Here is a 22,950-nt window from a genome sequence, read left to right as displayed (position 1 = left end):
GGTGGAAAAACTGCAAAAAAAGTGTGATCGCACAATAGTTTTTGGGATATTTTATTTACCGTGTTCACTATATGGTAAAACTGATGTGTGGGTATGGTGCCTGAGGTCGGTGCGAGTTTGTAGACACGAAACATGTATAGGTTTACTTGTATCTAAGGGGTTAAAAAAAATTCACAAGCTTGTCCAATAAAAGTGACGTACGTTTTGCGCCATTTTTTGAAACCCGTAGCATTCTCATTTTTTGGGATCTATGGCTCAGTGACGGCTTATTTTTTGCGTCTCGAGCTGACATTTTTAATTGGTACCATTTTTGCGCAGATGCTACGTTTTGATCGCCTGTTATTGCATTTTGCATAAAACTTGCGGCGACCAAAAAAACGTAATTTTGGCGTTTGGATTTTTTTGCCGCTACGCCATTTACCAATCAGATTAATTGATTATAGATAGATAGATAGATCGGGCATTTCTGAACGCGGCAATACCAAATATGTGTATATTTTTTTATTTTTTTAACCCTTTAATTTTTAATGGGGTGAAAGGGGGGTGAGAACTTTTTTAGTTTTTTTTTTTTTTTTTTTTTTTTTTTACTTTCTTTAATTTTTATTTTAGTAGTCCCCCTAGGGGGCTACATGGATCAGCAATCCGATCGCTCTGCCCTATCTGCTGATCACAGCTATACAGCTGTAAACAGCAGATATGTTCACTTTCTGCTTCATTCGGCTCCGGGCCAAGTGAAACCGAAAGTGACTCGTTACCTACAGGCGTCATCACGTGACCCTGTGCTACCATGGCAACCACCGAAGTCTTGTGATGACGCACGTGACATCCGGTGGGGGCGGCGGTAAGTGAAAGTAATGGCCGCGCGCATATACATCTCACTGCCAGACTTTGTCAGCGAGATGTAAGGGGTTAAAAGTTGCAAGTGGAAGCGATTCCACTTGTAACTTGCAGGCGCACATGTCAGCTGTTAAAAACAGCTGATATGTACGTGGATCGCCGCGACCTGCCCACTTCTATCCACTTCCAGCTCCTAAAATGTCTTCAAGCTTCATCCCAAAACTTTAAAATGGCAGATCCAAACTGAAATAAAAGCAACACGTTTCGAGCTCACGCCGCGGCAGGATTATCATGAAGTCTTTATGTCGATTTTCATGACCAACCATATTGGTGTTTACATTTTACCTGGTACTGGACACAAAAGCAGTCACCACAATATCCGGAAGATCTGACCTTGCAGCTGGTTTTTGCTGTCTGTCCGTTCACTGACGTATAATAATGTACAGCGTCTGTCTCATAGGTCAAGGCCAGCAGGGACGGTGCCGCTGCGGAACGCTGTTTGGCTGCAATCACTGAATGTGCTGCCACCGGTCAAGGAAACCTCCTAGGACTCGCCGTCGAAGCCGCCCGTGCAAGGTGACCCTTATATCTAATATATAAAGCCGTGTGTGTATGTATTTATGTGTATGTATGTGTGCATGTGTATGTATTTATGTGTGTGTGTGTGTATGTATTTATGTGTGTGTATGTGTGTATGTATTTATGTATATGTATGTGTATATGTATTTATGTATGTGTGTATGTATTTATGTGTGTGTATGTATGTGTGTATGTATTTATGTGTGTGTATGTATGTGTGTATGTACGCAAAAAGAATCCTCACTGTTGCATTTACAATCACAAAACAGACAGGCAGGGAGGGAGACAGACAGGCAAACAGGGAGGGAGGCAGGCAAGCAGGGAGGGAGGCAGGCAGGGAGGGAGACAGGGAGGGAGTAAGGCAGGGAGGGAGGCAGGCAGGGAGGGAGACGGGGAGGGAGACAGGGAGGCAGGGAGGGAGGCAGGCAGGGAAGTGAGGCAAGCAGGGAGGGAGGCAAGTAGAAAGGGAGGCAAGCAGAAAGGGAGACAGGCAGGGAGGGAGGCAAGCAGGGAGGGAGACAGACAGGCAGGGAGGGAGACAGGCAGGGAGGAAGGCTGGCAGGGAGGGAGACAGACAGGGAGGGAGGCAGGCAGGGAGGGAGACAGGCAGGCAGGGAGGAAGAGACAGGCAGGGAGGGAGACAGACAGGGAGGCAGGCAGGGAGGGAGACAGACAGGGAGACAGACAGGGAGGGAGGCAGGCAGGGAGTGAGACAGACAGGGAGACAGGCAGGCAGGGAGGGAGACAGGCAGGCAGGGAGGAAGAGACAGGCAGGGAGGGAGACAGACAGGGAGGCAGGCAGGGAGGGAGACAGACAGGGAGGGAGACAGACAGGGAGGGAGGCAGGGAGGGAGACAGGCAGGCAGGGAGGAAGAGACAGGCAGGGAGGGAGACAGACAGAGACAGTTATCGCGGGCAACGCCGGGTACTACAGCTAGTATATATAATGGTGAAACCAATATTACATTTCACAACGCTACTACAAGCCGCCTGCGCAGCCCTGTTCTTGAGAATAGGAAGGTCACTGCCTCCCACAAGTTCAACATACTCCTCTTCTGATGCTTCATCATGTCATGGATGTAGGATGCTTTTTTCATGTCAACATGGAGTATGCACAGACATAGAAAAATGAGTTAGTATGTGAATGCTCGTTGGGTAATTGCCTTTGTTAAAACATACCTTGTTTCTGATTATTTATTTTGTTTATTTTTTAAATAAGCTGACCTGTGTGTACACAATAAACAATGTTGTTTTTGACCATGATAGGACTTGTATCCAGCAGTTTTCCCCTCGGCTGAGTCTCTCTAACAGTTGTCTCTGAGCTGGTGGGAGGAGACGTACTTCTGTGATGTGTCCCTCACACAGCTAAGCATTCCTGCTCCCCTGTCTTCATGTAGTGCATATACAGAAGCAGCAGCAGTATGGTGGATATTGTTCAGCAGTCCTAAGCAGTGTAGCTGGGAATCCAACCTGTCTCTTCTACACAGCGAAGAATATCTGCTCCCCTGTCTTTATATAGTACGTATTTAGAAGCAGCAGCAGTTTGGAGGACATTATTCAGCAGTCCCAAGCAGTGTAGCTGGGAATCCGGGCTGTCTTTTTTTTTTTTTTTTTTTTACACAGTGAAAAATTCCTGCTCTCCTGTTTTTATGTAGTACATATTCAGAAGCAGCAGCAGCATGGAGGACATTATTCAGCAGTCCTAAGCAGTGGAGCTCAGAATCCAGCCCATCTTTTACACAGTGAAGAATTTTCTGCTTCCCTGTCTTTATGTAGTACGTTTTTAGAAGCAACTTTTACTTGCTTTAAAAAAGAAAAAAAAATCCCCAAGTTATAACATTTTCATACGTTGAATACCTGGTGTTCATAGTATTGCAATGTGCACTTGAAAAAATGAGTACATGCTCAGTCACTCTCCGCACTGCCAAGTATCAGCATAAAGGGAAACTCTACAGCTCTACAGTGCAGAGAAGCCAATAGAAAAGGCCTTAGTCCTGCTCGTCAGGAAAGTATTAGTGCATCGGCATGATAGCAGAGGCGACTTCTGCGAGATAAGTGAGAAGGACTATATTAGAAGGGGAAGAGTCTGACACTGCCTGGAGCACCAAGGCTGAGACGGAAGCAACAGTAGCGTGGAGGACATAATTCAGCAGTATAAGCAGTGTCGCTGGGAATCTAGCTAGTCTTTTACGCAGCAAAGAATTTCTGCTCTCCTGTCTTTTTGTAGTTTGTATTTAAAAGCAACCGCAGCAGCAGCATGGAGGACATTATTCAGCAGTACTGAGCAGTGTTGCTGAGAATCCATCCTGTCTTTTACATAGCGAAACATCCCTGCTCCCCTGTCTTTATGTAGTACATATTTAGTAGAAGCTGCAGCAGCATGGAGGACATTATTCAGCTCTATTAAGCAATGTAGCTGGGAATCCAGCCTGTCTTTTACACAGCGAAGCATCCCTGCTCCCCTGTCTTTATGCAGTACATATTTAGTAGAAGCTGCAGCAGCATGGAGGACATTATTCAGCTCTATTAAGCAGTGTAGCTGGGAATCCAGCCTGTCTTTTACACAGCGAAGCATCCCTGCTCCCCTGTCTTTATGCAGTACATATTTAGTAGAAGCTGCAGCAGCATGGAGGACATTATTCAGCTCTATTAAGCAGTGTAGCTGGGAATCCAGCCTGTCTTTTTTACCACAGCGAAAAATTCCTGCTCTCCTGTCCTTATGTAGTACATATTCAGAAGCAGCAGCAGCATGGAGGACATTATTCAGCAGTACTGAGCAGTGTTGCTGAGAATCCATCCTGTCTTTTACACAGCGAAACATCCCTGCTCCCCTGTCTTTATGTAGTACATATTTAGTAGAAGCTGCAGCAGCATGGAGGACATTATTCAGCTCTATTAAGCAATGTAGCTGGGAATCCAGCCTGTCTTTTACACAGCGAAGCATCCCTGCTCCCCTGTCTTTATGCAGTACATATTTAGTAGAAGCTGCAGCAGCATGGAGGACATTATTCAGCTCTATTAAGCAGTGTAGCTGGGAATCCAGCCTGTCTTTTACACAGCGAAGCATCCCTGCTCCCCTGTCTTTATGCAGTACATATTTAGTAGAAGCTGCAGCAGCATGGAGGACATTATTCAGCTCTATTAAGCAGTGTAGCTGGGAATCCAGCCTGTCTTTTACACAGCGAAGCATCCCTGCTCCCCTGTCTTTATGCAGTACATATTTAGTAGAAGCTGCAGCAGCATGGAGGACATTATTCAGCTCTATTAAGCAGTGTAGCTGGGAATCCAGCCTGTCTTTTACACAGCGAAGCATCCCTGCTCCCCTGTCTTTATGCAGTACATATTTAGTAGAAGCTGCAGCAGCATGGAGGACATTATTCAGCTCTATTAAGCAATGTAGCTGGGAATCCAGCCTGTCTTTTTTACCACAGCGAAAAATTCCTGCTCTCCTGTCCTTATGTAGTACATATTCAGAAGCAGCAGCAGCATGGAGGACATTATTCAGCAATGAAGCTGAGAAGCCAGAATGTCTTTGTCTTTAGTCTCTTTTACACATCAAATGATTCCTGCGCTCCTGTCTTTATGTAGTACGTAGTTAGAAGCAGCAGCATGGAGGACATTACTCATCAGCACAAAGCAGTGTAGCTGGTAATCCAGTCTGCCTCTCTTAGGCCAGAGTCACACTTGCGAGTGCCCTCGTGTAACTCGCGCGAGTCTCTCATTGAATCACCCGGCATGGACTCACACTCTCAGGACAGGAGCATCTCAGCTGCATAGACATACATGCAGCCGACCCGCTCCTGACAGGAGAGTGCGAGTCCGTGCCGGATGATTCAATGAGAGACTCGCGCGAGTTACACGCGAGGCACTCGCAAGTGTGACTCTGGCCTTACTCTGCTTGTCCTCACACCACACAGACCTTAATAGTCTGTAATCTGATCCCTCAGTGAGCGGGCACTCCCTATTGGTGTCATTAAGGATTTTAAGCTGTTTCTCAGAACGAATATTGAATTTAGGAGGCAACGGAAGGAAAAGTGGCTCATAAATGGAGAAAGAAATGGAGTATATTATAAGTCCTGAATAGAGTATATTACAAGTTTTCATATATTCAGTAGTATTGATGCAAAGGTTTTGCAACCACAATGATCATTTAATAACAAATTGCCCTTTTATAGTCTTTTTTTGGGGTGAGGCGGAGGAGGTGGGTCTTGGACATATCAGAAGGTGTATAAGACTGGGCTGCTAAAATTATGGTTCTATACAAGTTACCCTGTTCATCGTGCAGATCATAAAGAAATAATATGTACAATTAACTTGCTTTAAAAAAGAAAAATAAAATCCCCAAGTTATAACATTTTTTTACGTGGCATGGCGCCACCTGGTGTTCATAGTGTTGCAATGTGCACTTGAAGAAATGAGTACATGCTCAGTCACTCTCCGCACTGACAAGTATCAGCATAAGGAGAAACTCTACAGTGCAGAGAAGCCAATAGAAAAGGCCTGTGTCCTGTTCGTCAGGAAAGTATCTGTGCATCGACAGGATAGCAGAGTTGACTTCTGCCGGAGAAATAAGAAGCACTATATTATCAGCTGCCAGAGGGGGAAGAAGTCTGACACTGAATGGAGCACCGAGGCTGAGATGGAAGCAACAGGGCTGAGATGGGAGCAGCATGGCTGAGATGGAAGCAACAGGGCGGAGATGGAAGCAGCATGGCTGAGATGGAAGCAACAGGGCGGAGATGGAAGCAGCATGGCTGGGACGGGAGCAGCAAGGCAGGGACGGGAGCAGCAAGGCAGGGACAGGAGCAGCAAGGCAGGGACGGGAGCAGCAAGGCAGGGACGGGAGCAGCAAGGCAGGGACGGGAGCAGCAAGGCAGGGACGGGAGCAGCAAGGCAGGGACGGGAGCAGCAAGGCAGGGACGGGAGCAGCAAGGCAGGGACGGGAGCAGCAAGGCAGGGACGGGAGCAGCAAGGCAGGGACGGGAGCAGCAAGGCAGGGACGGGAGCAGCAAGGCAGGGACGGGAGCAGCAAGGCAGGGACGGGAGCAGCAAGGCAGGGACGGGAGCAGCAAGGCAGGGACGGGAGCAGCAAGGCAGGAACGGGAGCAGCAAGGCAGGGACGGGAGCAGCAAGGCTGGGACGGGAGCAGCAAGGCAGGGACGGGAGCAGCAAGGCAGGGACGGGAGCAGCAAGGCTGGGACGGGAGCAGCAAGAAGCAGCAAGGCTGGGACGGAAGCAGCTAGGCAGGAACGCAATCAAAATATAACTAAAGTGAATATACTTTAAATTTATGCTAAGAAACACTGACTCACATTTATCAAGGAGTTTTCTTTTCTTTTCATGAGAAGTTAAATGCTAAAGTGTCACAATTTGCCCCAAATTGCGAAAATGTCCTACTCCTTTGTGGAGCCTCAGGAGAGGTGTGTGGGCCAAAAACATTTAGACAGGTATACATTTTTTTTTATGACAGCCTAAAAATGTAAGAGATTAAGTGTTGTGTTTTTATAAATAAAAAAAATTGTCAAAATGTATTCAAGAATCTTTTTTTTTTTTCATCTAGCGTATAAAATGTCAGTCTTAATAAATCTGCCGTAACGTCTATAAATCCCCGTAGGGCGTCCAGCGAGGCAGCAGTTGGCGTATTGTCTCCCATCATTGTGGGCCCGTGTGATGTCTGTTTACCCTCTTTATCTCTGTAACTTGACCCCCGACGCTTCCATTTTGGCAGAGTTATTGCAATGACAGTGAGCGACGTTTGCTGATTTTTCCCGGTGACCCATGACCTGGATGTGACATGCACAGCTGTACTAATAGTATGCTCCCTGTATACAGAATATATGTGCTATGCAAACAGACAATGGGGTTATTAATAGGACTGCTGTGATATAGGGGATGATCACGTCTACATTGCCCTAAAGTCAAAATATCCCCAGGAGTTAATTCTTCCTACGATGTCAACTTGTCAAACAATTCTACCAATCTATTAGCAAATATAGATACAATGGGTAAGGATACAGCTTCAGCTTTCCTAAAGTCCGGACCTACAGATCTGTCCACAAATGCCGCCATGCAACAGTGGATCAATATCCGCCAACCAAGTTTTCCACTAAAAAAGCAAAAGTTGTGTACTGTACCTGGAGCGTTGACAATCAGATCCACGTAATGATACTGACCCGAAATATCAAAATACCAGGTATTTTTTTTTTTTTTATTGCATGATGAGCAACATAAAAGAAAAGCAAACAAAAAATGGTAAAATTTAAATTTTTATTTGTATTTTTCATATTTTCTTTTCCATTTTTTCAGTACATTGACTGGTAAAATGGATGTTATTCAAAACTACAATTTGTCCCCCAAAAACAAGCTGAGGCACGTTCCCCTCCATGCGCACAGGTGTGATGTGACAATTAGGCCCCTTCAAGCATAAGGAGATTTATACATTGGCGCCTTGAAGTGATGAATCGCGTAGAAAATGATCATTTCTTCATTTTTACTCAGCAGTCCTCCGTGTACAGAGTAGATTTCCTCCACATTCACAGAGTTGTGTTCACTAGAAACAGCCATTTGAAATCATATGTGAAAAATGGTTGTACTTGTCCAAGGTCAGGGCAGGCAAAGTTCATGCAATGCAGTAAATGGGCGTGGGTCAAAACAGGTGCCGCTGTGGAGGGCTGGTGGTGGAACAGGGATGCAAAGAGAAGACGTGGTTGCACTACAGTAGCTCGTGCCTCATTCATCTTATTGCAGCAGGCAAAGCCCTTAGACTCATCAAGAGAAAAATACAAATACTCCTCAAAACTCTAAGATTAAGGCTCACCATTTCATTCGAACTCATTCGGAGTACGGCACCCCACGCAGGCTTGTTCAGAGTAAGGCACACCCCCATGGACCTGTTCGGAGTAAGGCACATCCCCATGGATGCATTCTGATTAAAGCACGCCTCTTAGACCCTTTCAGAGCAAGGAACATTCCTCAGTCTCATTTGGAGTAAGGCACCCCACACAGGCTTGTTCGTAGTAAGGCACACCCCTTGGACCTGATCGTAGTAAGACACGCCCCATAGATGCATTTGGAGTAAGGAACACCCCTTTGACTCGTTCGGAGTAAGGTAAACCTCTCTGACTCGTTCGGAGTAAGGTAGACCTCTCTGACTCGTTCGGAGTAAGGTAGACCTCTCTGACTCGTTCGGAGTAAGGTAGACCTCTCTGACTCGTTCGGAGTAAGGTAGACCTCTCTGACTCGTTCGGAGTAAGGTAGACCTCTCTGACTCGTTCGGAGTAAGGTAGACCTCTCTGACTCGTTCGGAGTAAGGTAGACCTCTCTGACTCGTTCGGAGTAAGGTAGACCTCTCTGACTCGTTCGGAGTAAGGTAGACCTCTTTGACTCGTTCGGAGTAAGGTAGACCTCTCTCACTCGTTCGGAGTAAGGTAGACCTCTCTGACTCGTTCGGAGTAAGGTAGACCTCTCTGACTCGTTCGGAGTAAGGTAGACCTCTCTGACTCGTTCGGAGTAAGGTAGACCTCTCTGACTCGTTCGGAGTAAGGTAGACCTCTCTGACTCGTTCGGAGTAAGGTAGACCTCTCTGACTCGTTCGGAGTAAGGTAGACCTCTCTGACTCGTTCGGAGTAAGGTAGACCTCTCTGACTCGTTCGGAGTAAGGTAGACCTCTCTGACTCGTTCGGAGTAAGGTAGACCTCTCTGACTCGTTCGGAGTAAGGTAGACCTCTCTGACTCGTTCGGAGTAAGGTAGACCTCTCTGACTCGTTCGGAGTAAGGTAGACCTCTCTGACTCGTTCGGAGTAAGGTAGACCTCTCTGACTCGTTCGGAGTAAGGTAGACCTTTCTGACTCGTTCGGAGTAAGGTAGACCTCTCTGACTCGTTCGGAGTAAGGTAGACCTCTCTGACTCGTTCGGAGTAAGGTAGACCTCTCTGACTCGTTCGGAGTAAGGTAGACCACTCTGACTCGTTCGGAGTAAGGTAGACCTCTCTGACTCGTTCGGAATAAGGTAGACCTCTCTGACTCGTTCGGAGTAAGGTAGCCCTCTCTGACTCGTTGGACTTTTTCAGAGTAAGGGCTAATGTAGGTGTCAATACAAATCGGTCCCATCTTGGATCACAAGCATGGACTGGCCTGTGATCTCCTGACTCAACCATCACAGCCTCATAAAATTATTAAGGTCTCATGCTCTACTCGGAAGACCCGCGACTAGGCCTTGCATAGTGGTCTAAGATGAGACTTATTTGCACAGACATCTACATGAGCCTAAAGCACACCCGTCGGACTAGTTAAGAGTAAGGTAAACACTTGTGGACTCATTCAGAGTAAGATGCTCTCCTCCCCCTCCAAAAAGAAAAAATCATTCAGAGTAAGGCACTCCCCTTTGGCCCCTTTAGATTAAGGCACTCCCCTCTGGCCCTCTAGATTAAGGCTCTGCCCTCGGGCCCCTTTAGATTAAGGCACTCCCCTCGGGCTCGTCTAGCGTAAGGCGCTCCCATCGGACTCGTTTAGCGTAAGGCGCTCCCCTCGGGCTTGTCTAGCGTGAGGCACTCCCTTCGGGCTTGTTTAACGTGAGGCACTCCCATAGGGCTCGTTTAGAGTAAGGCACTCCCTTCAGGCTCGTTTAGATTAAAGCACTCCCCACGGGCTCATTTAGCGTGAGGCACTCCACTTGGGCACATTTAATGTGAGGCACTCCCCTCAGGCTCGTTTCGCGTGAGGCACTCCTCTCGGGCTCGTTTCGCGTGAGGCACTCCCCTTGGGCTCGTTTTGCGTGAGGCACTCCTCTCGGGCTCGTTTCGCGTAAGGCGCTCCCCTTGAGCTTGTCTAGCGTGAGGCACTTCCTTCGGGCTTATTTAACGTGAGGCACTCCCCACAGGCTCATTTAGCGTGAGGCACTCCACTTGGGCACGTTTAACGTGAGGCACTCCCCTCAGGTTCGTTTTGCGTAAGGCACTCCCCTTGGGCTCGTTTCGCGTAAGGCACTCCCCTCTGGCTCGTTTAGCGTAAGGCACTCCCCTCGGGCTAGTTTAGCGTACGGCAATCCCATTGGGCTCGGTCAGCATAAGGCACACTCGTGAAGCTCAAATTCATTAACAACATCTCAAAGACTTAGTTATAAAAAAAAAAAAAAAAGTAGGGAACCTCCTATTATTGCATACTCTTATGGAAATACTTTCTTAACAAAAAAAAATAGCATATATCTTTTACCGTGCCCTCGAGGACAACTGTAGATATTTGGGAGTTGGAAGAAGGCATTCCCTAGTCTGCACCTACCACTAATAGCAATATGATCGTGCTGCTGAGTAACAAGCTCCTTGGGCACTTATGTAATTCTTCCAGATTAATCCAAGCTACTCCCCTGAATATCACAGCAAAGCATAGGTGGTGCCAGATACAGGACCTCCCACGAGGAGCTTTTCACCACATTGCCTGTTCAGTTTAAATGGATGGTCCAAACTGAAGAGCCCCTTTAAGTAAAATCCCTTCTTTAGTGATCGTTTCCTATTTTATATACCATTCTGCAGCACAAATTGCAACGAAATGTCTTCCTGTCGAAACGGTAATGACATTTCACACCGCAGATAATGTTCGATAGAACAGATGGCTGCAGAGGATTCTTATCTGCTCCTGTGAGTCCGAGATAAGAAATGTCACTGGTGCCTGCGAAATTATTGACATAAGAGAGCGGACAAGTGAGGCATCACCTTGTGTCACCTCTGGGATGTATAGGATCCTACTATTACGTGACATGATTGCTGAACAGACAACAATCCGTACAGAAAAGGAGAAACCTCAAACCTGAAGAGATGTGCACCTATAAAAGAACATGTTATATTTCTGTTTTATACTTGTACAGTTGTGTTATAGCAGTTATAGTCTTGTACATAGGGGGCAGTATTATAGTAGTTATATTCTTGTACATAGGGGCAGTATTATAGCAGTTATATTCTTGTACATAGGGGGCAGTATTATAGTAGTTATATTCTTGTACATAGGAGGCAGTATTATAGTAGTAATATTCTTGTACATAGGAGCAGTATTATAGCAGTTATATTCTTGTACATAGGGGGCAGTATTATAGTAGTTATATTCTTGTACATAGGGGCAGTATTATAGTAGTTATATTCTTGTACATAGGAGCAGTATTATAGTAGTTATATTCTTGTACATAGGGGCAGTATTATAGTAGTTATATTCTTGTACATAGGGGCAGTATTATAGCAGTTATATTCTTGTACATAGGGGGCAGTATTATAGCAGTTATATTCTTGTACATAGGAGGCAGTATTATAGTAGTTATATTCTTGTACATAGGAGCAGTATTATAGTAGTTATATTCTTGTACATAGGAGGCAGTATTATAGTAGTTATATTCTTGTACATAGGGGGCAGTATTATAGTAGTTATATTCTTGTACATAGGGGGCAGTATTATAGTAGTTATATTCTTGTACATAGGGGGAGTATTATAGTACTTATATTCTTGTACATAGGGGCAGTATTATAGCAGTTATATTCTTGTACTTAGGGGGAAGTATTATAGTAGTTATATTCTTGTACATAGGAGCAGTATTATAATAGTTATATTCTTGTACATAGGGGGAGTATTATAGTACTTATATTCTTGTACATAGGGGCAGTATTATAGTACTTATATTCTTGTACATAGGGGCAGTATTATAGTAGTTATATTCTTGGACATAGGGGCAGTATTATAGCAGTTATATTCTTGTACATAGGGGGCAGTATTATCGTAGTTATATTCTTGTACATAGGAGCAGTATTATAGTACTTATATTCTTGTACATAGGAGGCAGTATTATAGTAGTTAAAAACCATGAAAAAAATTCCTATATTAAAAATATCAATCTTTATTAGTCAATATCTAAAAAACTGTCAGTGCAGTCACAAAAAGAAAGGAATAGCCAAAAAAGTGGTTGGGCGGGTAAAACGGGGGAGACAAGTGCGCCAGATGACGATATTGAGGATGTAGGCAGGGGAGGGGGGGGCCTATCCTAGCCCTATGAATTTCCCCTACCTACCAGCGGAGTGAAAACACCCTACTTTACTCGGTGCCCCCGCTCCTCGGCGGCTGTCCCTTAATGTCCCTCCAACCATAAAAACACCATCACCAAAAGTGTACGTGAAAAAGTGCAAGTCAAAACACTAAAAGTCTGGTATGCAGTTCAGTTAATACACATGCAATCAGGTAGTTCCCAATCAGGGTGAAACAATGATCACACTATTTCCCTTAGGGATGACCAACGGTGCTCTTGTTTCAGAGGACACAGGCCTAAATAGTCTGAGTAACCACCCTAATGTTCATACACATCAGGTCAACTGCACACCCATCTCAGTTGAAAAAATATTTTTGACATTTTAGAATGAAGTACTCATCAGGTCATATCATAATATCAAAGATGATTAAAGCACTTAACATGTCAAGCTGTATACTCTCTCAGCATCTCTCTCAAGTCTGGTGTGCAGTTCCATTCATGCAATTGCAATAAGGTAGTTCCCCTATCAGGGTAAAAAAACGACAATATTTCCCCTAAGGGTGACCGACAGTGTTCTTATTCCAGAGGATACAGGCATAAATAGTCTGGGTAGCCACTCTGTTGTTAATACACGTCGGGTCAACTACATACCAATCCCAGATGAAAAAATTTGATAATTTAAAATGAAGTACTTATTATCAGGTTATATATCATACTCTCACAATAATAAAAGTACTTATCCATGTCATGTTGCATATCATCTCAGCATATCTCTCAGCATATCTCTCTCAACGCGTTTCTCCCTCAGGATGTCTGGGGGTTCATCAGGAGATTTTCAATCAGTAAAGCCGATCTCACAATGGAGCGGTTGCTATGCCTAATAACGCCACTCAGGACCGCAAAAATATGGGTCCTGGCTCATTAGTGGTATCAGAGGTAATGCCTCATTTGGCCACACACCACCTCCACTTATATCAACTCGATAAGCGTCACTTACCCCCACCCCCATGCGACTTACTGTCCATGATAATTTCAAAAGGCCGCGCCATTCCGCCGGCGGTCACTTCCGGTTTGCAGTCTATGTGACGTAGGAACGGAAATCAATATTCCCCATCAGGCCTTGCACACAGTTCCAGGCCTCTGACGTCACACCGGAAGTTCCGGCCCATGGACCGCACATTGCGTTCCACTTATCAGGGACGCCCACATGGAGCACATGTTAGGGGAGGGTAATTGGCGGATCACATGACAATACACTGGCGGAACGCAAATTGCGCTCCACATGCAGTAAATGCCCTCATAGCAACAGGGGCGTCGCCTGTAGTGAGGGCTAGTCACGTGACTACCGAGTAAAGATTGGGCTATTCATATGAATGGAGAAATGAAAAAAAAACGATAACATTATATCGCCAGGAAATAACCATGCTCGTCCTATAAGGACAATAAGCGCATAGGCATAAAAGTCAGCTCCGCTCAATAACTCATCCCATAGAGATGTAAAGGGGGTTCCCAAACCACCATAAACCTTTCACAGGGAGTTAGATGAAACTGGTGAAATTTAATTGTTCATTAATCCCATCTGGGGACATACTCCGCAGAAGGTAGATCCACCTCGTTTCCCTTTGGAGAATCGCCCTATTCCAGTCACCCAGCCTCTCATGTTTTTGAACGGTCTCAATCACCCTAAATAGGATATTTTTATCCCCATTATGGTATTGGACCATATGCCGGGCCAGTGCAGTATCCCTTTTGTGGAGAATATCCCCCATGTGCTCTCCAATCCTTACTCTCAGTTCCCTCTTAGTTTTCCCCACATAATTTTTGGGACACTGACAGGTGCACATATAAACTACTCCAGTGGTCTTGCAGTTCGCAAAATCCCTATTGGAGAATACTCTCCCTGTCGCTGCACTTGTGAAGGTTTTAGAGGGGTCAATATACCTACAGAAACTGCAGGTCCCACACCTAAAGGTCCCAATCGGTCTCCTGTCCAACCAGGTCCCTCCCGATTTTGGTTGCTCGAAGTGGCTATGGACCACGTGGTCCCTTATTGACCTCCCTCTCCTAAAAGTGACTGAAGGTTTTGTAGTTAGGGTATCTGCCAAATCTGGGTCTGCCCGAAGAATGTCCCAGTGCCGCCTTAGAATGTCCATAATCCTATCCGTATGGTCGTCAAAGGTCCCAATCAATCTTGTCAGCCCATCATTTTGTATTCTCTGGCGGGGCGCAATTAGCTCTGTTCTGTTTCTTCCCTTTGCGACTCTATATGCTTCCTCAATTACTCCCACTGGATAACCTCTATCTCTGAACCTGCGTCTAAGGTTATTAGATTGTGCCTGAAAATCTCCCAAATTAGAACAGTTCCTCCGAAGTCGAAGGAACTGTCCCTTGGGGATCCCTCTCTTCAGGCTAGTGGGGTGACAGCTCTCCCATCGCAGCAAACTATTAGTTGCCGTCGGTTTTCTGTAGATGGTGGTATCCAGATAGCCGTCCTGGTTCCTCTTAATGTACAGATCCAAAAAGGAGATCCTGTCCCCCCCTATCTCCGAGGTAAACCTCAGGTTCAAATTGTTCAAGTTCAGATGTCCAACAAAGGCCCTGAAGGAGTTTTGGTCACCCGACCAAAGGATGAGGATGTCATCAATATATCTCCCCCAGAACAAAATCCTGGGGGTCCAGATGACATCCTCATCCCTAAAAACAACAGTGTCCTCCCACCAACCCAGGAGCAAGTTTGCGTATGTGGGAGCACAGGGGCTCCCCATCGCTGTGCCCCTGAGTTGATGGTAAAACTTCCCGTTAAACAGGAAGTAGTTGTGTCCCAGGACAAACCTCAGCAGTTCAATAATTAAGATGTTATGGGGTCCGAGATGACTCCCCCTACTCTTTAAAAAGTACTCGACTGCCTCAATACCCTTCTCATGCGGGATACTGCTGTACAGGGCCTCCACGTCTATAGATGTTAAGATGGTGCCCTGTTCCACACAAATTCCATCCAACTTCCCAATAAGATCAGCAGTATCCCTAATGTACGATGGTAAAGATGTTACAAACGGGCGCAACAGTTTGTCCAGATATACACTCACATTCTGACACAGTGCTTCTATGCCCGAGACTATAGGTCGGCCTTTCAAGGGCACCACCCCTTTATGTATCTTAGGGAGTGAATAGAATGTTGCTATTCGTGGATGTTTAAGATACATAAAGTCAAACTCACTCTTAGAGATAAGCAGGTCCTCCAGTGCACGTGTCAATATCTCCAATAGTTTACAGGCATAGTCATTAGTCGGATCCCCCCTCAGTACCTCATACGTGGCAGAGTCATGGAGAATGGAAAAGCACATGTCCTTGTATTTACCCACATCAAGGATCACAGTATTCCCCCCCTTGTCGGAGGGCTTTATTACGATGTTTCTGTTTTTTTCTAGAGACAATAGTGCATCCTTCTCTAGTGGTCCAAGGTTGGTATCAGATCTCCCCTTTCTCGGATTAATTTTACTAATCTCGGCCGACACCAGTTTGGCAAATATGTCAATATTACTACATTCTCCCAAGGGTGGAAGTCGTAAGCTCTTAGGTTTAAGGTCCGAAAAAGGGCCTTCACCAATCTCACGGTCACTCTCCTCTGCAAGTCCGGCCAAAACCCTAACATCATTGAGCGATTCAAGAGGAATCCCCAATTGTTGGCATTTATTTCTATCGTTAATGACAAAATATTTCTTCCACTTAAGTTTCCTAAGAAACAAATTAATGTCCTTGATCCAAATAAACGGATCGCACCGTGTGGTCGGAACAAATGAAAGGCCCGCAGCCAGAACCCTCTCTTCATTAATAGATAGAGTATACGAGGACAGGTTAATAATTCGTTGCCTATCTTCCTCTACACCTGCCCCTACTATTTTTTCTGTACCCCCACTAATCGTGTGCGTAGTTGATAGGACATACCGTCTGTCCCCTCTAAAAAAGAGGCCGGAACCGAGGATGAGGTAGAGGATGAAGATGGAGCAGAAGGTTCCCCCAGGGATGCTCCAACTACCGGGAATCTCTGATTCCCCCTTTTTTCTTCCCATTTTTTGTTCTTATTTTTGTACCTCCTGAATTGGCCTCTCCCTCTATTATTTCTAAATGGGCCCTCTCTCATCCGAAACTCAGTATCCGAATTCTCTGCGTCTGAGGAGGAGGGATCAACTGCGTGATCGTATGACTCCAAACTGGGATAAGCTTTGTTATCCTTAAAATCAGCCAGGTCCCGTACGTAGTGTCTGTGTTTTCTCTCTTTGAGTTCCTGCTGATATTTATCTACTGTAGTTTTGAGTGTAATTTCTTTATTACTAAAGTCTGAGTCAGATTTATATTCACGAGCTTTCTCGATTTGGCTCTCAAGTTTCTTAGACGATTCTTCTAAAGTCAATCTCTCCTCCTCTAGCAGGATTGTCATAAAACGAATTGATGACGCTATTGATTCCTTGCGCCACTTATCTAGCAGTGTCTGGGTTCTAGACCTCGGTGCTGGTGTAAGTGGGATCCTTAGGCCTCTTGGAACAATGCCACTCTTAATATAATGCTCTAACGATCTCACCTCCCACCAAGACTTCAGGTGGTTTTTGTAGCATGCAAGTAAATCCGAAAAAATATTTTTAATGCTAGGTTTGGCCAAGGTCCTGCTCAGTTCAGAGGCCTCAGAAAACACCTCCTCCACATCACTCAACCAATCAGACGTGTTAAGCGGAGCTGACAAGAAGCCAGCCATATCAATTTATACCTCAAAATCAAATTATAGGGAGGAACCCAATTTATCAAAAACCATGAAAAAAATTCCTATATTAAAAATATCAATCTTTATTAGTCAATATCTAAAAAACTGTCAGTGCAGTCACAAAAAGAAAGGAATAGCCAAAAAAGTGGTTGGGCGGGTAAAACGGGGGAGACAAGTGCGCCAGATGACGATATTGAGGATGTAGGCAGGGGAGGGGGGGGCCTATCCTAGCCCTATGAATTTCCCCTACCTACCAGCGGAGTGAAAACACCCTACTTTACTCGGTGCCCCCGCTCCTCGGCGGCTGTCCCTTAATGTCCCTCCAACCATAAAACCACCATCACCAAAAGTGTACGTGAAAAAGTGCAAGTCAAAACACTAAAAGTCTGGTATCTGGTATTTTTTTTTTTTTTTTTTTTTTTTTTTTTTTTACTGCACTATTCTAAGTCCTGTTGTGTATAAATATGTGACTCTTCAGATTTTGTGTTATACCATGCCTGATGAAGAGACCTGAGTAGTCTCGAAAGCTTGCAATTATTACCATCTTTTCAGTTAGCCATTAAAAGGTATCAACCACTGAGGACTCTCTGTTCTTTTAAACAATTTTTTTTAAAAGTCTGGTATGCAGTTCAGTTAATACACATGCAATCAGGTAGTTCCCAATCAGGGTAAAACAATGATCACACTATTTCCCTTAGGGATGACCAACGGTGCTCTTGTTTCAGAGGACACAGGCCTAAATAGTCTGAGTAACCACCCTAATGTTCATACACATCAGGTCAACTGCACACCCATCTCAGTTGAAAAAATATTTTTGACATTTTAGAATGAAGTACTCATCAGGTCATATAATATCAAAGATGATTAAAGCACTTAACATGTCAAGCTGTATACTCTCTCAGCATCTCTCTCAAGTCTGGTGTGCAGTTCCATTCATGCAATTGCAATAAGGTAGTTCCCCTATCAGGGTAAAAAAACGACAATATTTCCCCTAAGGGTGACCGACAGTGTTCTTATTCCAGAGGATACAGGCATAAATAGTCTGGGTAGCCACTCTGTTGTTAATACACGTCGGGTCAACTACATACCAATCCCAGATGAAAAAATTTGATAATTTAAAATGAAGTACTTATTATCAGGTTATATATCATACTCTCACAATAATAAAAGTACTTATCCATGTCATGTTGCATATCATCTCAGCATATCTCTCAGCATATCTCTCTCAACGCGTTTCTCCCTCAGGATGTCTGGGGGTTCATCAGGAGATTTTCAATCAGTAAAGCCGATCTCACAATGGAGCGGTTGCTATGCCTAATAACGCCACTCAGGACCGCAAAAATATGGGTCCTGGCTCATTAGTGGTATCAGAGGTAATGCCTCATTTGGCCACACACCACCTCCACTTATATCAACTCGATAAGCGTCACTTACCCCCACCCCCATGCGACTTACTGTCCATGATAATTTCAAAAGGCCGCGCCATTCCGCCGGCGGTCACTTCCGGTTTGCAGTCTATGTGACGTAGGAACGGAAATCAATATTCCCCATCAGGCCTTGCACACAGTTCCAGGCCTCTGACGTCACACCGGAAGTTCCGGCCCATGGACCGCACATTGCGTTCCATTTATCAGGGACGCCCACATGGAGCACATGTTAGGGGAGGGTAATTGGCGGATCACATGACAATACACTGGCGGAACGCAAATTGCGCTCCACATGCAGTAAATGCCCTCATAGCAACAGGGGCGTCGCCTGTAGTGAGGGCTAGTCACGTGACTACCGAGTAAAGATTGGGCTATTCATATGAATGGAGAAATGAAAAAAAAACGATAACATTATATCGCCAGGAAATAACCATGCTCGTCCTATAAGGACAATAAGCGCATAGGCATAAAAGTCAGCTCCGCTCAATAACTCATCCCATAGAGATGTAAAGGGGGTTCCCAAACCACCATAAACCTTTCACAGGGAGTTAGATGAAACTGGTGAAATTTAATTGTTCATTAATCCCATCTGGGGACATACTCCGCAGAAGGTAGATCCACCTCGTTTCCCTTTGGAGAATCGCCCTATTCCAGTCACCCAGCCTCTCATGTTTTTGAACGGTCTCAATCACCCTAAATAGGATATTTTTATCCCCATTATGGTATTGGACCATATGCCGGGCCAGTGCAGTATCCCTTTTGTGGAGAATATCCCCCATGTGCTCTCCAATCCTTACTCTCAGTTCCCTCTTAGTTTTCCCCACATAATTTTTGGGACACTGACAGGTGCACATATAAACTACTCCAGTGGTCTTGCAGTTCGCAAAATCCCTATTGGAGAATACTCTCCCTGTCGCTGCAATTAGAAACAGAACAGAGCTAATTGCGCCCCGCCAGAGAATACAAAATGATGGGCTGACAAGATTGATTGGGACCTTTGACGACCATACGGATAGGATTATGGACATTCTAAGGCGGCACTGGGACATTCTTCGGGCAGACCCAGATTTGGCAGATACCCTAACTACAAAACCTTCAGTCACTTTTAGGAGAGGGAGGTCAATAAGGGACCACGTGGTCCATAGCCACTTCGAGCAACCAAAATCGGGAGGGACCTGGTTGGACAGGAGACCGATTGGGACCTTTAGGTGTGGGACCTGCAGTTTCTGTAGGTATATTGACCCCTCTAAAACCTTCACAAGTGCAGCGACAGGGAGAGTATTCTCCAATAGGGATTTTGCGAACTGCAAGACCACTGGAGTAGTTTATATGTGCACCTGTCAGTGTCCCAAAAATTATGTGGGGAAAACTAAGAGGGAACTGAGAGTAAGGATTGGAGAGCACATGGGGGATATTCTCCACAAAAGGGATACTGCACTGGCCCGGCATATGGTCCAATACCATAATGGGGATAAAAATATCCTATTTAGGGTGATTGAGACCGTTCAAAAACATGAGAGGCTGGGTGACTGGAATAGGGCGATTCTCCAAAGGGAAACGAGGTGGATCTACCTTCTGCGGAGTATGTCCCCAGATGGGATTAATGAACAATTAAATTTCACCAGTTTCATCTAACTCCCTGTGAAAGGTTTATGGTGGTTTGGGAACCCCCTTTACATCTCTATGGGATGAGTTATTGAGCGGAGCTGACTTTTATGCCTATGCGCTTATTGTCCCTATAGGACGAGCATGGTTATTTCCTGGCGATATAATGTTATCGTTTTTTTTTCATTTCTCCATTCATATGAATAGCCCAATCTTTACTCGGTAGTCACGTGACTAGCCCTCACTACAGGCGACGCCCCTGTTGCTATGAGGGCATTTACTGCATGTGGAGCGCAATTTGCGTTCCGCCAGTGTATTGTCATGTGATCCGCCAATTACCCTCCCCTAACATGTGCTCCATGTGGGCGTCCCTGATAAGTGGAACGCAATGTGCGGTCCATGGGCCGGAACTTCCGGCGTGACGTCAGAGGCCTGGAACTGTGTGCAAGGCCTGATGGGGAATATTGATTTCCGTTCCTACGTCACATAGACTGCAAACCGGAAGTGACCGCCGGCGGAATGGCGCGGCCTTTTGAAATTATCATGGACAGTAAGTCGCATGGGGGTGGGGGTAAGTGACGCTTATCGAGTTGATATAAGTGGAGGTGGTGTGTGGCCAAATGAGGCATTACCTCTGATACCACTAATGAGCCAGGACCCATATTTTTGCGGTCCTGAGTGGCGTTATTAGGCATAGCAACCGCTCCATTGTGAGATCGGCTTTACTGATTGAAAATCTCCTGATGAACCCCCAGACATCCTGAGGGAGAAACGCGTTGAGAGAGATATGCTGAGAGATATGCTGAGATGATATGCAACATGACATGGATAAGTACTTTTATTATTGTGAGAGTATGATATATAACCTGATAATAAGTACTTCATTTTAAATTATCAAATTTTTTCATCTGGGATTGGTATGTAGTTGACCCGACGTGTATTAACAACAGAGTGGCTACCCAGACTATTTATGCCTGTATCCTCTGGAATAAGAACACTGTCGGTCACCCTTAGGGGAAATATTGTCGTTTTTTTACCCTGATAGGGGAACTACCTTATTGCAATTGCATGAATGGAACTGCACACCAGACTTGAGAGAGATGCTGAGAGAGTATACAGCTTGACATGTTAAGTGCTTTAATCATCTTTGATATTATGATATGACCTGATGAGTACTTCATTCTAAAATGTCAAAAATATTTTTTCAACTGAGATGGGTGTGCAGTTGACCTGATGTGTATGAACATTAGGGTGGTTACTCAGACTATTTAGGCCTGTGTCCTCTGAAACAAGAGCACCGTTGGTCATCCCTAAGGGAAATAGTGTGATCATTGTTTCACCCTGATTGGGAACTACCTGATTGCATGTGTATTAACTGAACTGCATACCAGACTTTTAGTGTTTTGACTTGCACTTTTTCACGTACACTTTTGGTGATGGTGGTTTTATGGTTGGAGGGACATTAAGGGACAGCCGCCGAGGAGCGGGGGCACCGAGTAAAGTAGGGTGTTTTCACTCCGCTGGTAGGTAGGGGAAATTCATAGGGCTAGGATAGGCCCCCCCCTCCCCTGCCTACATCCTCAATATCGTCATCTGGCGCACTTGTCTCCCCCGTTTTACCCGCCCAACCACTTTTTTGGCTATTCCTTTCTTTTTGTGACTGCACTGACAGTTTTTTAGATATTGACTAATAAAGATTGATATTTTTAATATAGGAATTTTTTTCATGGTTTTTGATAAATTGGGTTCCTCCCTATAATTTGATTTTGAGGTATAAATTGATATGGCTGGCTTCTTGTCAGCTCCGCTTAACACGTCTGATTGGTTGAGTGATGTGGAGGAGGTGTTTTCTGAGGCCTCTGAACTGAGCAGGACCTTGGCCAAACCTAGCATTAAAAATATTTTTTCGGATTTACTTGCATGCTACAAAAACCACCTGAAGTCTTGGTGGGAGGTGAGATCGTTAGAGCATTATATTAAGAGTGGCATTGTTCCAAGAGGCCTAAGGATCCCACTTACACCAGCACCGAGGTCTAGAACCCAGACACTGCTAGATAAGTGGCGCAAGGAATCAATAGCGTCATCAATTCGTTTTATGACAATCCTGCTAGAGGAGGAGAGATTGACTTTAGAAGAATCGTCTAAGAAACTTGAGAGCCAAATCGAGAAAGCTCGTGAATATAAATCTGACTCAGACTTTAGTAATAAAGAAATTACACTCAAAACTACAGTAGATAAATATCAGCAGGAACTCAAAGAGAGAAAACACAGACACTACGTACGGGACCTGGCTGATTTTAAGGATAACAAAGCTTATCCCAGTTTGGAATCATACGATCACGCAGTTGATCCCTCCTCCTCAGACGCAGAGAATTCGGATACTGAGTTTCGGATGAGAGAGGGCCCATTTAGAAATAATAGAGGGAGAGGCCAATTCAGGAGGTACAAAAATAAGAACAAAAAATGGGAAGAAAAAAGGGGGAATCAGAGATTCCCGGTAGTTGGAGCATCCCTGGGGGAACCTTCTGCTCCATCTTCATCCTCTACCTCATCCTCGGTTCCGGCCTCTTTTTTAGAGGGGACAGACGGTATGTCCTACCAACTACGCACACGATTAGTGGGGGTACAGAAAAAATAGTAGGGGCAGGTGTAGAGGAAGATAGGCAACGAATTATTAACCTGTCCTCGTATACTCTATCTATTAATGAAGAGAGGGTTCTGGCTGCGGGCCTTTCATTTGTTCCGACC

General features: G+C 45.1%; 1 protein-coding gene across 2 annotated transcripts in view; it reads left to right on the top strand.

Moving 5' to 3' along the window:
* Positions 1–22,950, top strand: part of MMUT (methylmalonyl-CoA mutase) — a 107,491-nt gene that overhangs the window by 45,266 nt on the left and 39,275 nt on the right. For both annotated transcript variants that reach the window (XM_075341189.1, XM_075341187.1), the window contains one exon: positions 1,298–1,413. In XM_075341189.1, the coding sequence (XP_075197304.1) occupies positions 1,298–1,413 (116 nt within the window). The remainder of the gene's footprint in view (positions 1–1,297; positions 1,414–22,950) is intronic.

This window comes from Anomaloglossus baeobatrachus, chromosome 3 (assembly GCF_048569485.1).
Source record: "Anomaloglossus baeobatrachus isolate aAnoBae1 chromosome 3, aAnoBae1.hap1, whole genome shotgun sequence".
In the NCBI taxonomy this organism is placed as follows: Eukaryota; Metazoa; Chordata; class Amphibia; order Anura; family Aromobatidae; genus Anomaloglossus; species Anomaloglossus baeobatrachus.
The sequence above is the reverse complement of the archived record's forward strand: the minus strand, read 5'-3'. Positions and strand labels throughout refer to the sequence as shown.